Consider the following 18,951-nt stretch of genomic DNA (forward strand, 5'->3'; position numbering starts at 1 on the left):
GGATGTCCTGTATAGCCAGAGTTGAGAACCACTGACCTTTACTCATTCCCCGGGTCAGCAGTTCCCAAACCGCAACCTCAGCTTCAGTTAGGAACTTGTTGGAAACGCAAATTCTCCAGCTCCACCCCAAACCTACTGACTCAGAAACTTGGTGTGGGGTCCGGTCATCTGTGCTTTCACAAGCCCTCCAGGCGACTGTGATGTAGGCCAGGTGTCCTAGGTGATCTCATCTAGAACTCTAATGACTCATAAACTGTTTTCTCCAGCCTAGATCTCTACCCTGAATCCAGAGTCTTCGTATAACCAGCTGCCTATTCAAAATCTCCCTTCGGATGCCTAACAGGCATGTCAAATGTAACATCTTCAAAATCAAACTCTAGATTCCCCCTTCAAACACTTGTTCCTTCGTCTTCCACCGTACAGAACCACCATTTACCAATCTCTTGGGCCAAAAACCTTCTGCCCCCGCTACTGCTACCCACACATCCAGCCATGACCAAGCTTCCCCTAGGCTACTGCAGTGGCCTCCTAACCACTCTCGCTGCTTCTACCCGTCCCCTCTACAGGTCACTCAGCAGCCACAATGATCCTTTTACAGCCTGCAATGGATCACGCCATCCTCTGCCTTCTCTACCATCACACTTAAATTCCTAAATTCCAATCATAACCTACAAAGCCCTATATAAGCTGGTCCTGGGTCACTCTCTAATCTAACTGCCTACCTCTCTGTGTACCCTGCCCAGCACACCAAACACATTACTGATTCAGGGCCTTTGTACTTGCTCTTTGCTCTGCCTGGATACCTCACTCCCAGATATTCACATGGCTTGCTTTTCACCTTCATTCAATGAGCCTCTTGTTTGAATATTAATTTCTTTTTTTTTTTTAACTTATTTTATTTATTTATTTTGGCTGCGTTGGATCTTCGTTGCTGCCCACGGGCTTTCTATAGTTGCGGGAGCAGGGGCTACTCTTCATTGCGGTGCGCGGGCTTCTCATTGCGGTGGCTTCTCTTGTTGTGGAGCACAGGCTCTAGGCACAAGGGCTTCAGTAGTTGTGGCATGTGGGCTCAGTAGTTGTGGCTCACGGGCTCTAGAGCGCAGGCTCAGTAGTTGTGGCACACGGGCTTAGTTGCTCTGTGGCATGTGGGATCTTCCCGGATCAGGGCTTGAACCCATGTCCCCTGCATTGGCAGACGGATTCTTAACCACTGCGCCACCAGGGAAGCCCTCGAATATTAATTTCGTAGAGATACATTCCCTAACTATTGTCATCTAAAGAAGCAATCTGATTTTTCCCCCTAATAGTAAGCTATATATTGGATTGGCCAAAAAGTGCCTTCGGTTTTTAAGTAAAAATAAAGGACACATTTTTCATTTTCACCAAGAACTTTATTGAACAAAGTATTCACTGTTTCGTTCCACTACCTTCTGCCATTTTTCAGGCAACTTCATAATTCCATCTTCCCCAAACTTTTTATCTTTTTGAGCAAAGAACTCTTCCAGGTGCCTTTTACAGTCTTCCAGGGAATGGAAATTTTTTCTATTAAGAGAATTTTGTAAAGACCGAAATAAATGGAAATCTGTAGGTACAATGTCTGGTGAATATGGCGGAGGAATCAGAACTTCCCAGCCAAGCTGTTAACAGTTTTTGTCTGGTCATCAGAGAAACATGTGGTCTTGCATTATCCTGATGGAAGATTATGCGTTTCCTGTTGACTAATTCTGGATGCTTTTCATCAAGTGCTGCTTTCAGTTGGTCTAACCAGGAGCAGTACTTGTTGGAATCAATCGTTTGGTTTTCCGGAAGGAGCTCATAATAGAGGACTCCCTTCCAATCCCACCATATACACAACATCAACTTCTTTGGATGAAGACCAGCCTTTGGTTTGGTTGGTGGTGGTTCATTTCGCTTGCCCCATGATCTCTTCTGTTCCACATTGTTGTACAGTATCCACTTTTCATCGCCTGTCACAATTTGTTTTAAAAACGGAACGTTTTCATCACGATATCCTTTGCTCTTTGTAAGACACTGTGCCAGAGAGAATTATGTCCCAACCTCCAACAAAAAATCCCGTGCCTAAATCCCCAGGATGATTGTGAATACAGTACCTTACATGACAAAGGGAACTTTGCAGTTCCTAAATTAGGTTAACAATCAACAGATCTTAAAATAGGCAGATTATCCTGAATTTCTGCATAGACAAAGTGTAGTCACATGAGCCCTTAAAAGCTGAAGAGCAAGGCAGAGGGAAAATCAGAGAAATCTTAAGAGCGAGAATGATTTAATGTTGCTGGCCAGAAGATGGCTGGGGCCATGTGTCAAGGACACAGGGACCTCAGTCCTACAACCACAAGAAACTGAATTCTGACAACCTTAGTGAACTTAGAAGCAGATTCTTCCCCAGAGCTTCTGGAAAGCTACACAGCCCTGTCAACACTTTGATGTTGTAAGACCCTCAGCGGAGAATCCAACCACACAGTGCCAGACTTACAACCTGCAGATCTGTGAGATAATAAATGGGTGATGTTGCAAGTCAAAAAAAAAAAAACAAAAACGGAACGTTTTCATTACGTTTAAGTAGAGAATCGCATGCGGAAATACAGTCAAGAGGTTTTTTTGCTTAACTTACGCTTAACCCAAACATCAAAGCAATGAACGTAACCAAGCTAGTGCAAATGATTTTCAACGCTTCATTTGTATACTTTGAGTATGTCGGCTATCTCCTGCGTGGTATAACGTTGATTGTTCTCAATTAATGTCTCGATTTGATCGCTATCAACTTCAACTGGTCTACCCGACAGTGGAGCATCGTCCAGGGAGAAACCTCCAGCACGAAACTTCGCAAACCACTTTTGACATGTTTGATCAGTCACAGCACCTTCTCCCTACACTGCACAAATCTTTTTTTGCGTTTCAGTTGCATTTTTACCTTTCTTGAAATAATAAAGCATAATATGGCAAAAATGTTGCTTTTTTCTTCCATCTTCAATATTAAAATGGCTACACAAAAATTCACCAGTTTTGATAAGTCTTTTTTAAAATTCACGCTGATATGACAGCTGTCACATACAATCTAACAAAATTGTTTCGAATGAAGTTAAAGACAATTGAGTGTTACTAGAGCCCTCTTACGGAAAAAAACGAATGAAACTTTTGGCTAACCCAATACTATTTGTGTATTTCCTGTCTTTCTCATTAGAACTTAAGTTTCATGAGGACAGGTCCCTTTGCCATTTATATGCAGTGTATTTTCTCCAGTTCTAGAAACATGCCCACAGCATAGGATGCATTCAGCACTTTGCTGAATTAATGAATGAAAGAAGAAAATGAGCAGTTGGGCTAATGGGCTTTCCTCAGGATATCACCTGATTTACCCAATAGTGAAAGTGCAACATGCTACTTAAAAAAAAAAAAAAATTCAATGAATTAATCCATTTGGCATCCTCAGCAAGGTCACATTCTTGGCATTCAGCTATATGCATTTAATGCAGTTTGCAAGTACAAACTCCTATGTCACTTTCTGTTTGGAAGGGAGAGTATCAACATTAACAATCCCTGGTTATATCATTTATAAACATGCAGATGTGGATTATTAAAGATTAATGCACTTTAGGATTGGTGTCAGCATTCTGTTTGTCTCTTGCCGAAACCAATTCTGTTCTTCATTAGTCAATGACAACCCTTATCACCCTGTTATGGAAGAGGAATCAAAGGTGCAAGTGTGTGAACTGAGAATAAGTGATGAAACTGATTAGTAGGAGACATAACGGCTATAATCAATCAACGCATCATAATAATCCTGGCTCCAGGATTATCAGAAAATAGGGAAATAAACATGACACTCCTTGTAAAACGGTTTTGTTCCTTTCACAACTACTATTTCTTCCCTTTAGAAAACAGAGTAACACATCAAAAGTTTGTGGAATCAACTTTAGGAACATCTTGACTGTAAGAACTATATGCTTTATCACCATTTTCCAAAATGTAGCTAAATGACTTTTGAAACTTTTACTTCTAGGCTAAAATTAGTCCCTAAGAGCTTCTGTGCCCCTCCCTTCCGATTCCTCATTCCCAGTGAAGACAGAAAATACAGCAGGTCGATGCCAACAGCGTTCCAACGGTGGCAGCACGATGCTGGTTCAAGAAGCAACAATACTCAGTTAAGCACAAGTCGAGAACACTGACAGTCCACTCGGCTCAAGAAATGAAAACAAACAGTGAACAAGGTGTTTGAAGTGCTTCTTCAGTGAATAATGTAAAAAAAAAAAAAAAATCGTGGAGAAGTGGGAGTGGACTGCTGGATCCAGCACGCCAGCACATTCGTTACTGCTGATCTTACAGAGCAGGATGAGGCACAAGATATTACCTTGGTGACACAGGCTTTCCTACATTTTCATATGCAGAAGATCAAAGAAAGGGAATGGAAAATGAGAGGAGAGTTTAAACTGAACTGCCTGACTTAATTTTAACTAAGAGGGGGAGCAAAAGCAAGTGGGACTGTGTATTTTGAGAAAATCCCCACGCTCTCATTTCTGAATGTGAGAGGAGGATAAAAGGCTTACTTTGAAATTTGTTGGGATGGAAGAACTGGAACGATTTCTACTTTTGGAAAAGAAGGAGACATACTCATTCCCCAGTTATCAGGATACCTGACTTGGGTCAGGAGGGACCTCTAAAGGGCAGGGTAGCTAAGGATCCTGGAGCAGCTGCTTCAAATGCAAGGATCTGGCTGCAGGTCAGCAGTGGGGAACCTGCCCTTTAGAAACAGCAGGAGACCAAGGTACAGCCAGGATCCTGGCTGAATTTTAAATTAGTATCTTAAAGGGGGAGGCTCTAATAACCAGTAACCAAGCCACAGAAGGCTGCAATGGCATCTCTCTAAAAGACAAAATATATTGTTGCTTTCTTAAGTACTGCTAAGCATCATTTGGAAAGGATCTGAAATTACTGCTTTGTATAACACACAAATATTTTACTTTGTAAGGGAAAAAAAATACTGGCTGAAGTTCTCTTTGGTTTGTAGAACTGCTGAATCGATGTTTTCTGGGCTGCCACAGATTAAAAACACGAATATATCAATGGCATTTTGTGTTTAAGAATTTTTTTTTTTCCTGCACAGCTTGCCAATAAGCAGCATGCATCTTCCTTGCAACAAGCTGTTGCAGGATTTCTACTTCGAGAGAAGCCAAAAAAGAACACTTGATAGATGTTTCAAAATAAGATTACCAGGTAGGGTGACTGTGCAGACTTCCAGTAAAAAATTTTAGAGATTCTACTGTTATCATGAAAGGAAACTGGTTTAGAACCCCTTACATATAGAAATTAGCTCATAATTTGACCCTGAGTTTTATTAAGCAAGGATAAATTAAAAAGTGAAAAATTTACTTATTTAGGATGGGTTGAGCTTGAGCCCTAAGAGTTCTAAAAATCCCAGGGGAATGGATTAAAAAAGAGAGAGACACTGATTTACACCCTCCGGTGTTCATTTTTTAGGTACTAATCTTGACAAATTAGACCAGGAACTATCATTTCCTCTCACTAAAATCCTTCCTGTTCACTCCAGCCTATGACTAACTCCTAACTGCAATTCATTTTTCTCTTTCCCATTATAGCATCCTTCCAGAATTTGCTTGTCTGAATGTCAAATTAAGCAAGAAAATTAGCTTTTTTGACCAGAATATCTTCTTGTTTGTATCTGCAGCTATATCAGCTCCTACAGAAATCTACTTAGCTCTCACTTTCAAAGCAGAGGGTAAACCAGGTGAGCACTTATACAGAAGAACTCTAAATATACCACCACGCTGTCCAAAGAGTTATTTTCCGTATTTAATCTAATATGTGCTACCTTTTTTGGAATTCATTCTTTTAGTGTCTAAGATTTTCCTGAGGGGCACAAATTCATTATGGTTAGTTGGTATGCTGGATGCATCGCTCACCATCTGGGAACTGACATGATAAAGCTTCAGAGAATCAGGCTTAACCATAAAGTAACTGGTGCTTTATGAAAGTGGAAGGGCTATCTCTGGCAAAGCCATTTCTGCAGGCTCTTAAAACCTGTGGTCCTTTTCAAAGGACAGCAACTTATCTGCCAGGTATGAGTCTATGTAAGTAAAGAGGGACAGAGCAGCTCCACCCAGGGAGGCACATGGGCGGAGATTCTCATGGGGGAGGCTCCAGCTGGCTGGAGAGGGAGGGAAAGGAGAGCTTCTGGGGGCGGGAGGCACGAATGGAAAAAGATTGGAGCAAGGAGGGCAGCTCTTAAAAGACTGATGAAAGACCACTCTCCCCTTGCCCTTCTTCTTCCTTTACTTCTCTCAGCTCTTAGAACACCCTGACCCACGGCCTCGTGCTCTCCTTTGGCCAGCAGTCAATCTGGGGAGGGGCAAGGTAGGAGGTGAGACACCTCCAACAGCAAAGCACATAAAACTTAAAAGAAGGGAGTTTTACTCTCATATTTGATGAAACTTTATTTTACTTCTGTCTATGACAGCTAGGAAAATGTTGACTTTGCTTGGTCTTCTCATAATAAACACCTAATACTATGCCAGAAAAAGAATGGTTGGAAAGAAATGTCTCTTCATCATGACACTAATGTGAATACCTAATTTTCTATCTTTGGTCTTAGTCTACAATAATCAATAGCCCTTCGGCTGTCAGATGAAAGTGACTTAGCTCCACCTAAAACTGGATTTGGCACAAATGCCAAATGCTAAAAAAAAGAGTGGGGAAAAATCTATTCAGGAATTTACAGGTTCTATCCTTAGATCTTTGATAATAAACCTGATGAACTATCCTCAACAGTCTGAACATCTAAAGTTTTTATAAACAGAACTGTTTATTAGGCTCTGAACAGTTAATATCCGCCTGCCTATCAGCAACCCCCACTGTTCACCCTTCCTAATATTTAAACACTGTTGCTGCTTATAGCACATGGAGGAAAAAGCTGACAAAAGCCTTCGGCCAATAAAATAAAAATAAAAACAGTTCGGCTTATTTACATTTTTGCTTTGTTAGTAAACTGCAGTGGTTGGCTCTGGAGGCAAGACAAGTGAAATTAACACCCACTAAATCCTTTGGCAACAGCAGTGCATTCTGCCGTTGTGCTGTGTCAGCTTCCACTATGTGTTAGGACGAATCAGGCCCAGTGTAAGACCTACACAATACATTCAAGACCCAATAGTTTATTCTCCTTAAATCAAGGTCAATAACTCTAGGCTGTAACCCAGGAAGCAATGCAATGGGATCATTTATGAGAAGGGAAACAAAATGTTTAATAGCATACATTTCGGAATCAACTGCGCCCTACGTTAGATTTGCTTTATTTAAATGTGTACATACATGCACACTAACAATTAGAAAGATGGGGATATTTCATTTCTGTTTCTAAATATAAATATATCAACATGAAGAGGAGAGAGAAATGAAACATTAAGTAAAAACCCGGAAAATGTATAATGGCACTGAACGTACAACATATACATTTCTGTTCTCAAATGCTTGTTTAGATTAAACAACCAGGCTGAATCCTTTCCCTTCTAACCATAGACAGCTGCAATGCTGGAGCCCAGTAATGTGCAAACAAAGGGAGGGAATCCATGTGGCTACTTACCACAGAAAACCTCCATCCTGCTTTTCAAAAGAACGCAGGAAGGAAAAGCCCCACTGAGTTAGGGAGGGGTGTACCAGGGCTGATGTTGTGCTGGTGTATCACAGTAGTTGTTCCCACGACACTCACAATGTTTGTGAGGCAGCATGATAGGAGGGCAGATTTGCAGTGGGTGGAGAAAAGGTTTAACAGGCAAGAAACAGATTCGGCCGTTCGGGATGCTTTAGTGGGCTTTTGTTCATCTACCTCTGGGATACTTCTCGTTAGCTGTCAATTTTATTTACCAGAGCAGAGATGGAGAAGGACGATTGCACTTTTTCAACAAACCCTGGGAAAGCAACACCAGGAAGAGTCCTCACAACATTTTGGCTTTGCCTCACCCCAGCTGTCGGCTACACAACAGCTGCTCATTTTAACAGTGCCTTGCTGGAGAGACAACGAGTGAACGAGCCAATCTGTGTGACGCGTGGAGAGGCAGTAGCAAGATATAACAGGAGTTAATGGGAGAGAAGTAAGGGCAGGAAAAACACGTTAGTGCTGGGAATGAGAGGAAGGAAGGGGGAGAAAAGAAAGCAAAAGGCTACAGACAGAAAAATAAAGGGAAATTCCAAACAGATGTTCCCCCCAAAAAGCAGTCTGAGTATCATGCCCTGGGTGAGAAACCACGTAATCTTTACTGGACATTTGTATTTCATTGGTTCAGATTCAGAAGCAAACGTAGGTAGATCGGAAATGATCTCAGACTCTAATGTACAGACCAACGAAATTTAACATAAGGGCTAGAGATGGGAAAAGGAGGAGGTGAGATTACTCAATCAGCCTAAGGGCTCATTTACTCTCTAAGGAAGGGTGTCTGCATTTAGTTAAATAACAACCCCCCAAATAATCAATGTTACGATAGTCTCTAAAGTGTGGTTTTATTATGACAAAGTTCACAAAAATGTATTTAAAAGAACTTTTTAAAAGAAGGGGAGACAGGCTAAATGGAGGGAAAGAGGAAGACCAAAATTTTTTTCAATAAAACCTGCATGATTTTTTAACAAATCCCCCCCGTAAAATAACACCACATAAAATGTTTGATGACCGTCTACCAAAAATGTATGTTTGAATGTCCCTGAGCTTAGCTGGGGAACAGAGTAGAGAAACAGGTGGTATCCGGACTCAAGCCACGAGGATGACTACCGAGAGGTCCAGGACAAGGGTGCTGATAGCTCCGTGGCTCCGCTGTATGAATTACAAAGGGCGCCCCTTCCCCCAGGAGAGCAGCCGGCATTTCACTGCCATTTGCTCCCCCGGCCCATGTCCCTGGTCCAGTGAGCAGTCTACTCAAGTGCACGTGGCAGCCCTGGCTGGGAACACGGAGAGGGTGGGACTCATGTTGTCTCATTACATGCAGAAAGTGTGAGAAATAACCCAGGATTCTGAACTGCATCTATTGGTAAATTTTATGCTACATTGCCTGCCTATCACCTCACGCAGAAGTCTACCTGCCTACGATCTGAGCGAAGCAGGGGTTTCAATGCTTGTCTTCTGTCCCCTCTTAACCTTCTCAGACCCAGCCTCCCAGAATAGCGACCGCTGACCTATCTGTTTTTTCAGGTCAGGAGAAAAATGGTTTCAACTTTGTGAAAATACATCACGCTTCCATGGCTAGTTCTAGCGGTCCTATCGAATAACCTCAGTAAACACAGCAAATCATCACTGGACACTTTATATACGTGTCTTCTGAATGGTACAAGAACACTACTGGATTAAGAATCAGAAGACTTGTAGCCAAAACCGCCTGTGCTGTTCTGGACAGTGATGATCATGGACAAGTCTCTACATCTCAGTGTGAATAATAACAATAACCGTAATCACAACAATCATTAACATGCACTGAATGCTTACCATGTGCCTGCTTTATATATATTAACACATTTAATCTTTACAGTAATCCTATGAGATGTGGTTATTATCTTTACAGATGCAGAAACTGAGGCATAAGGAGGCTTAGAGGCTTGTCCAAGGTTACACAGCTGGTAAGTGGCAATAAAACGAGCAGGTGGGATCAGATGATTATGAAAGTCCATCCAGCTCAAATGTTATTTGTCATTCCACACCTGGGAGAAAGGTGAATAAATGCCAAAACTGCTCACCAGATTTTCTAAGAGTTTATTCCTCTTAGAATAACACTGACATTAAAGAAATGTTCTATTTGCCACGTTTTATATAATTCTATTACTCTACAGCTTTACACTCAGCAAAGATAATTCTGGATTTATCTGAATAGCGTGCCTCTGAACACAAGTGGAACTTTTACTATGTAATTTTATCCCTGTACTAAATTTCACTGAATAGTTTTATCAAGCATCGTGTAGAGTAATATAGGTTGCAGTATGATGAAATGAAACGTAGGCCCAGGCCCTGGGCAGTTAGAATTTCTGACACAAGTTTAAAAAACAAACTATTAGCCTTAAACATCATTTCCAAGAAAGCTGAAAGCTTTCTATTAAAAACTCACTTCCCCAACAAGTCAGCAGAGAAAAATCACATTCAGGTCCTCCCCTGAAGGTACTGTGAAGGACAGGCCTCATTTGTGACAGGGCTGATAGAGGTCATCAGAATCGTAATTCACTGACCAACCTTACCCTGTGCAAAACACAACTAAGTACCAGACTCTTAGACCAATTACATCTACCTCTAATGTGATATCACGTAACCAAATTGAGCTCTTTTGTTGGGTTATGTGTGTTCTATACAGCACCAAAATCCAAACAGTGAAATAAAAGTTTCAAAATCCCCATCTGGAATGATAAGTATATGTATGAAAATCATCAGATTGTGAACTACCCATGCTAGGAATTTTAAATGAAAAACTAAAATATCTTGATGCCTCAGAAAAGTTTTCATTTACGTTATTAAGAAATGCAATTCAGAAAAATGAAGTGAGTTCTTGGACAAACTTAGTATTTTACATATAACTTTCCAATGTTTAGGTAGGTGATACCTCAAAAACCATCTCAATACCAAAAATTGCCTAAGGAATTCTGAAATACATAGTAGTCATAGCTTAAAAATATTAAAAGCAGGTAAATCCAGGTTTTATTACAATCGTTATGAGGACAAATATTTTTGAAAGAAAGGTAACATCAAGATGCCATCAATAAAATGTATCAAGATTATAGGTAATTTAAAATATGGATCTTAGGCACATAACATTTAGTCAAAAAAGCTAAGTGGAGAAGGCCACAAACTGTATTATTGGGGTGACCATACTTCATGACTTGCCCAGAATCTTCCTGGTTTATACTTGTTCTACTTCAGTTATTAATAGCAACCCTTATATGCTCAAAAGTGTCTCAGCTTGGTTGATAAATTATACAGTCACTTTAATATGATACATTTCTATAAAGCTCAAAACTAAATAAAACTAACAATACGTACTCTATGACTGCTTGTAATAAAATTCTTTAAAAACTCCAAATAATCCAAAAAGAATGATTTAAAATACATTCAGAGACTATCTGAGGCTGGGGAGAGTTATAGGGCTGAAGAAAAGGAAGGAACACACAGACAGAAACAACACTGGCAATACTCCAGTTCTTAAATTGGATCATGAGTCACGAGTACTCATTTGAGTTACGTTTCATAATTAGCATTTTTCATATGTTCATACATATGTTTATACATATAAAACATGTATTTAAAATATAAAAGGAGCAAAATAGTAAAAAGGGGTAAAACTGCCACCCATGTTTTTAAGATAATAGAACAAACTATCAGGAAATTTATCAGCAATTCAATATCAATTCTGATAGATTAGTAAAAAGTACTTGTCTGGCAGCCACCTGCATCATGCTAGCAAAATTTACACAGAAAAAAAATTACATCTACTTTGCAGATAAAGGAAAGCTAGTTGCTTGGTGGGTTTGAATGAATGATGTTTGATATAAGAAAGACAGCTGGGATAGGATGAGGCAACTGACAAATAAATAAACAAATACATAACCCCAAGCACATAATAAAGGAAGCAAAAGATACAGAAGTAGTATGACTACTGAAATAGCTGAATGCAAGAGGTTAATTGGAACATGCACTTCTTATATCAAAACTAGAAGGCAAGAATTTGTATAAATAACAAGGCCTTGAATGTGTGCTGGCAAATTAAGACAATAAGTATAAACACTAAAAATATTTTAGAAAATAACTGCCATGGTATAAATTAAATAGAACCCTAAGAACTAAGGCTAGTACTACCAATAATCTCACTTTAGTGGCACTTATCAACAGAGGAGCTTATTTAACAGAATCATTACAAAACATATGCTAAGAGAATAAATAATTTTCTGGCATAAGCTAAGATAAATGTGCAAACCGAAAATATCAAAGTAATTGGTGATTTTATTAATTAGGTGTTTACAGTCATTAGTCGAGTATATTTAGGAACTGGGATGCTTGTATGCTTTGGTGATAATTCATAGTTACGCTCCTAATACGTGGTCCCATCATTAGGATTTTAAATAGTAAAAAAAATAATGGTATGCATGTTGTTATTGATGAACACTAGGTCTGTATTTACTACAGAGTAAAATAATAATCATTAAGAAATGAGTACCTGGAATACTTGCAGGAGAAATTGGGCCAGATCGTGACTGGTTGCTTCCTACAGGAGAGCCGACAGGAGAAGGCGATGGGCCCCCAGGGATGCTGGAGAGATGGGGAGATGCGTGTGGAGAGAAAGGCGACTGAGCTGGGTTGCTCTGATCCCCTTGGCTGCTCGTGGACCCGGATGCACTCACTGCTGAGCTCAAAGTTGCTTCCGTTCCCGTGGGGAGGTCATCAATGGAGCCAGACAGGTCCTAAGAAAGAAAGAAATAGCATGCATTTATAGAGTAACACATATTTGGACCAATACCTGTTCAAAATACTATTTGAAAATCCTAACAATGCCCCCCTTCAAAGTTTTTCTAGATAACGCCCAAAATCCAGAGCATGGCCACTTGTTATTAGAAGACTTTAATGAGGTCTCTTGTCAGTTGAACCCAAAGGATCTGATCTATCGCTAAAAAGTTGAGTAAAGTTGTACCTCCCTTTCATTAAACGATCCTATAGCTTTCCTTTAAGCTGTCAGCATCTAGTCCAACAAACCTGTCAAAGAGTCACAGGAAAAGCACTCTATGCGGTGATGTACCATCTGAATGGAATGCCTGATTCGTAAATGATTACTTCAGTAAGCTGAAAACTATAGGCTTTGGATCCTCCTATTTAGAAATCAACATTGGAGGACTGTTTGAATTTCAAACTATGATCTTCTAATGTAATAGCCAAAATTGTAACCAAACCTTGGGGTGAGAAATTCTTACATTTTAGGTAATTGCAAAAGTGCTCTTATAGTAAAAGAGTGATGTGTTATTTTTATCTCATATTGTGACAATAAATCCCTTTGAAGTTATGTTGGCAGAAATGAGTCCTAATGTTATAACTTACTTTTTATACAGTTTAAAGCTAAACAAACAATCTTTAAGGTCCTGTAATTTTATCACAACAACCTCTAGGCAGTTATTAAAATCCCCATTTGACAGACATAGAAACCAAAGATCAGAGAGTCAAGGTCATTGTTACTAGTTAACACCACCGAGGACAGGCGGCATCTGCTAAAGATTGTGAAGAGAGGCTGAGAGAAGAGGAAGGAGGAAACTGTCCTCCACACCCTCATCAGAGTGAGAGGACAGAGCCTTTGCTCTGTCTTCCTCATGGCTGTGGCACTAGGGCATGTGCCACGGCCCCCACCAGCAGGAGTCAGTACATCAGTGCAGGCCTGCCGCAATGGCTGGGCTCCCAGATCACCAAGTCTGCAAACCCAGGTGAGACCCGGAGCTAGGTGCTGAATGAGCCCTAAAGACTGAGAGGCAGGATAAAAGATATTTGTCTTGATAATCTAGGACTAAGTACTGCAGAATGGGATCAGAAATACCAGGTTATGCTACTGTCTGCAAAGCATATTCAACACTAATTGACATCTTCCACTCATGCAATTTTATTAATGTTTAATTTTACCTCATTGCTTACTACTGGGACTGCTAAAACTAGGGCTTTGGAAACTGGTGGAGCAAGATGTTTAGGATTTGAAGAATGAAACTAGACCAGGAAGTACAAAGGGGGCCAGGTAAAGCAGAGCTGGTTAGAGCTCTTCAGGGTACCCCAAAATGTCACAAAGCAAACTCAGAATCAGGATCCTAGACTCCTGGAAAGTTTATCTGCTAACCATCTGTTATATAATTAACTTCTCTTTTATTAACAGCAAAATTGCCAATGATTAAAAAACACGTTCTAAAGAAGAGCTGATGAAAATCTCACAAAAAAATGAATGTTACAGAAAAACAAAAATTTCTTATGCTAAGAAGAATAACATTTAAGTAAAATAGAGTAATCTTCAATGTCATATAACTGAGCTTATAAGTAAGAAACATTAATAGTAGCAGGTGATTGAAAATATCACCTCCTAGAAAAAGTATCATCTCCAAAATAAAATGGGGCAAACTGAACCACATTTTCAGAATTCAGAGAAAAAAATATATAAACATCTCTACTTAGGGCACATGAGATGCATGATTTTGCACATGTTCAGCTGGTAAAACACTGTATTCAACTTGATTACTGGGTTCAACAATAGTTCGATTCAGACTTTCAGAATTTTTTGTGAAGCCAGGTAGAAACAGAGGAAGATTATTAAGCAAGTAATATGCTACATACAATGTAGAAAGTATTCACACTTCAGCAATCAAGGCAATTATCTGAGTTCCTGGAAACAAAACTTAAGCTAATAGATGTGTGCACATGCACACATGCAGAGGTGCTGAATGCGGAAAGGGACAACAGGACAGGATTCCACCCATTCCTCCCACCCCAGGCTGAATGCTGAGTTGCCTGACGTCTGCCCCCCACCCCACCGTCTCAGAGCCAGGGAGGGCGGGGGTTCTAGAAGAGTGGCTGGGTCCTGGGTAATTCTTAAAGTACCTGCCCCCAAGGCATTCCCTTCCTAACCTGATATAACCAATTCACAGAAGTGCGAAGGGACACACCTGTGGGCTCCAGGACATGGCAAGCTATGGCCTGAGGGCTAAAATCAGACCCTACCTATTCCGGCTTCACCTGTAAGCCAAACATTTTTAAATGACTGAAAAAAATCAAGAGTAACATTTTGTGATATACGAAAAATATTTGAAATTCAAATTTCGGTGTACATAACATCTTACTGGAACACAGTCACAGCCGTTCCTTTTAAGTATTGTCTATGGTTGCTTTGGGGCCACAATGGAGACCCTGATAGAGACGGTAGCCCTCAAAGCCTAAAATATTTACTATCTGGCCCTTATGGAAAAAGTGTGCTGACCTGCGGTATCTAGTATAGCCTCTAACGCCTTTGCCTCTTCCTTGGCGGAAACAAACGAAGGACAGGTCTCAGCTGAAATGCACGGTGACCCGTGTGTCGGGAATTATACGAGCTCCACCAGGAACAGGGACCGACTCCACACCTACAGCCGCCCGGAACACCTGAGTGGGAGCCACATAGAATTTTCCTCTTTAACGGTATCAGCCCCTGGTTAAGAATGGGGGGTGCGCTCCGTGTACAGATATACTCTCTAATACCTAACAAATGTGTATCATGCATAAATAAGGGTCTCTCACATAAGAATCAGTTGGGAGGAAATATGCTTTTCATGATTTCTTTAAAGAAAAAACAATTGGTGGATAACTAGATATAAAATCATTATCTTCTATTATACTACAATACAGAATTCAACAGAAAAGACAACATAGATTCAATTTTTTAAAAAATCACTATTTGAAGTTAAATAATTTTATGCAAATCTTTCTTCATAAAATAACAGTTACTTCGCAAATTTTAAAATTCTCTGCACTACCTATAAATTCCTTCCCTGTCCTCCCTTAAAATTCCATGTTATGGTTGAAAAAGTGACACGGATGGGTGTTAAGAGAGCTTCATTCAAGCTGCAAAGGCATGGAAAAACATTTCTGTTATTCAACAAGCTGATCGAAGAAATATCAAGAGAAAAATATAAAAACGGTGGCTTTCTTAGTGTTCACAAGTCATCAGAATTTCAGTGCTGACTACACCTCAGTGTAACAGAAGAGTAATAAAAAGATATAATTTCTATATTACTGTTATACACACACGTAACTTTTATATGTAAATTATAGAGAAATATTCCCGCCCTGCAGATACTTAGGGTATCCATATGTATAGCTATCTTAAAATGTTAATAAAAGAAGTTCAACAGTGGTTTAAACATTCAGCCTAGTTAACAAAGAAGCTCTGTAACGAATACCCCTCTAGAGGACAATTTAGTCAGCAGGGCACCAACTCTATTCTTCTTTTATAAGTACTATCAGATCTATATGCCTGTGAAGAACAGAGAGACCTTACTGCATCTCATTCTAACCAAGGCACCTTCAAGCTACAGTGCTTCCATTTATCTTGCCGGAAAGCTGGCAGGTAAGGTAATTGCAGGGAGGACTCTTTTAAGGGGCCGGGGTCCCCCTGCCCCACAGCATTCCTTACGTCCTTCCTCTTTATTGATGGAATGACGGGTAAGGCAATGACTTCGTGGGCTCATGCATAGTAAATTCAATATTTTGCCATGACAATTTGATTTGGCAAAATCTTGCTATCAAGTTGGGTTTTCAATATCTGACATCACTCGGAATGCTGAATACTTTCCAGCACACCCAAAAAAATACAACCCCTACTATCAGTGGTTAGTTTATATTTAGAAAATCAATGTCTTTTTTTGGAAAAGCTTGTTTTACTTTAAAATTTAATTTAAATGCAAGTTCCCTGCAAAGACTTTCCCCTCTGTAACCATCATCCATCCACCCTCCGCCCATGTAAAATTTTCATTCTAACCCAAGTGACAAGTACAAGAGATTTCACTGTGCTTAGAACGAAATGCCACTGGGGAGCAATAAGAATCCTATCAGACTCCGACAAGAGAAACACTTATGAATTAACATAGAGCACAAATATGTTCCGATTGACATGATGGGATAGGGTGGGGGAGGGCAGTGACAGAGGAACGTATATAAGAACATGCCAGGAAGGAGCACAGGAGGAATTTTTAGAGATCTGCAAATATATAAAATAGACATACAACATTAAGCATAAATATGTCTGCATACTATATATGATCCTCCCTAAAAATACTTTACGTTCATATATTATGACTTACTACATCTAGAGACATCTTTGGTTTTGATGGTAATCAATTTATCTAATAAGTTAGTTTACTAAAGGATAAATTCAGTCAATGCTGGTGATGTCTTACTGTCTTGAACTGGGAATAAGTTAAAAAATTTTACTCCCTTGTTTAATTAAATAAGTGGGTTTTTTAAAAAAGCAAATCAACTCCAAAATACTCTCAGCTATGGTTCTCAATACAATTAGTGGACGGTATTAGATCAGCTACTGGTAGAAAACTGCAAAGCGTCACACACACTGGGCATCTCTTGCTCAGAAGTGCCCCAAGAGAGGATGAGGATAAACACTGAATTAGAAACAGAGAAGATATTTCAATCAATGAGACGAGTTCAGGTCTCTTGTTTAAGGATTTTAATAGGATACAGTTAATGATTTCTCATTGTGACTTCCCATGGGTTTGAAGCAGAGGTTAAAATGCCAGCTCAATGGTCTTTTAGAAAGTCTCTCAGTGATCTTCAAAAGCAGAAATAGTGTCTCTTCTCCTTTTTAGAATATTGAGTATCAAATCCTGGCATGCAGTTTTTCTTTTTCTCTCTCCAACTAGACCCTAACTTTCTTAAGGGCAGTGACTCCTCACGCCAGGTCTGGTGTTAGAGAGGAGGATTTGACTGGTCACTGGTGAACGTCACTGAATTTATAAGCTCTATAGTAAAATACAGCTGCAAATACTGTACAAAGTAAGTCAGCACGTGCAAACGTTTCTGAATATTTACCATAAATGCTCTAGTGAAAACGATTGAGATCGCTATTAAAATTTAGCAATGAATTCTCAGCCCTCTGTTTCCAATTAGCATCCTGGAGGCCAGGCATCCAGCCTCATTAGATGCTTAGCTCTTTGGAAACACACTGTAAAATCACTTCATACCCTCCAACCTTATTTTAGAACTATCATTTTAGACATGGGATACAAATACACCTTGAAGTTGATATTAGAATTGAGCCAATAATTTGACTGACATATATACACAAAAGGAAAAACCTCACAGTGACTGTTCAATTTCCATGATGTTTGTAGGCTTCTTTTCAGCACAAACCCATGTAACAGTGTATTTCAAAGACGCCCACCAAAGTCCCTGCTGCTTTCATTTGTCTAGACAGCAAATGAGTTAAAAGCTTAGACTTCCTGTCTAAATGAATTAAAAAATGCAAAGGCACAGAAAGACAGAATCCACAAAGAAAATCCTTCCAAGCACTAATTTTTAGGCCTGCAAAGCATCTTCTTACAAAGTTATATATATCTCACTTTCTTGTTAAACATGTCCAAATAACAAATATTTATCTCTTCGTTGTATGTGACAATATATACAATTCTTAGCCTTAATATGTATAAGGTCAACTGGAAAAAAAAATTTGATCTTAATTTTAAAATAGTCACAAGCTCAACAAATGACAAATTCATATCTAAAGCCAGGGATAACACAAGGAAAATTAATGAGTCAGAATTCATTTTAAGGGAGGTAGCCAAGAACCATTTTTTGGGGAAATTACTTTCACCTGATTCATTTGCATTCTTTCTCAAGCAAAGATTCCATTATGAGTTACTCTCATTTTAAAGGGACATATATAAGGATAATCAGCTAAACTGATACTTTACAAAAGCAGGACTCAAGAGTTAAGCATACTATCATAAGCAAAAATTTTTATAATGGTTATATTTCCTTTGATTTTTAAAAAATTCACACCCAAAATAAAAGCTATCCTCAAAGGTCCTTGGGTTAGAACCCCTGATATGAAATGTGCTGCCATTCTAAATTTAGAAGTGGTGAACAATGTAAGTATGAAATATGCATCATGTAAGGGAATTTTTCTCCATTGCACAGGCCTCAGGGGGATCCTAAATTATTCTGTTTTTGAACTCTGCCCAGGGAGAGTCTCTGCTCTTCCACTATTAACAGCAGACATTATGTATGTAGACCAGGAATAACAACACATAGACCCATAACCACAGTATGGGCAGTCTTGAACTTAAAAATAATTTGGTAAGAACATTTATTTTACAGTTATCTTTTGGTTGTATGGAATTTGGGATTAACACTGTCGGTTCCGATCCTAGGCTACCCTTTCAGGTGATAATGGTGAC

The 18,951-nt window shown here is 39.5% G+C and overlaps 1 protein-coding gene across 9 annotated transcripts in view; it reads right to left on the minus strand.

Moving 5' to 3' along the window:
- ARID1B (AT-rich interaction domain 1B) overlaps positions 1-18,951 on the minus strand; it is a 405,593-nt gene that overhangs the window by 110,350 nt on the left and 276,292 nt on the right. For all 9 annotated transcript variants that reach the window (XM_057527661.1, XM_057527658.1, XM_057527655.1 and 6 more), the window contains one exon: positions 12,207-12,450. In XM_057527661.1, the coding sequence (XP_057383644.1) occupies positions 12,207-12,450 (244 nt within the window). The remainder of the gene's footprint in view (positions 1-12,206; positions 12,451-18,951) is intronic.

Source organism: Balaenoptera acutorostrata, chromosome 14 (assembly GCF_949987535.1).
Source record: "Balaenoptera acutorostrata chromosome 14, mBalAcu1.1, whole genome shotgun sequence".
NCBI lineage: Eukaryota > Metazoa > Chordata > Mammalia > Artiodactyla > Balaenopteridae > Balaenoptera > Balaenoptera acutorostrata.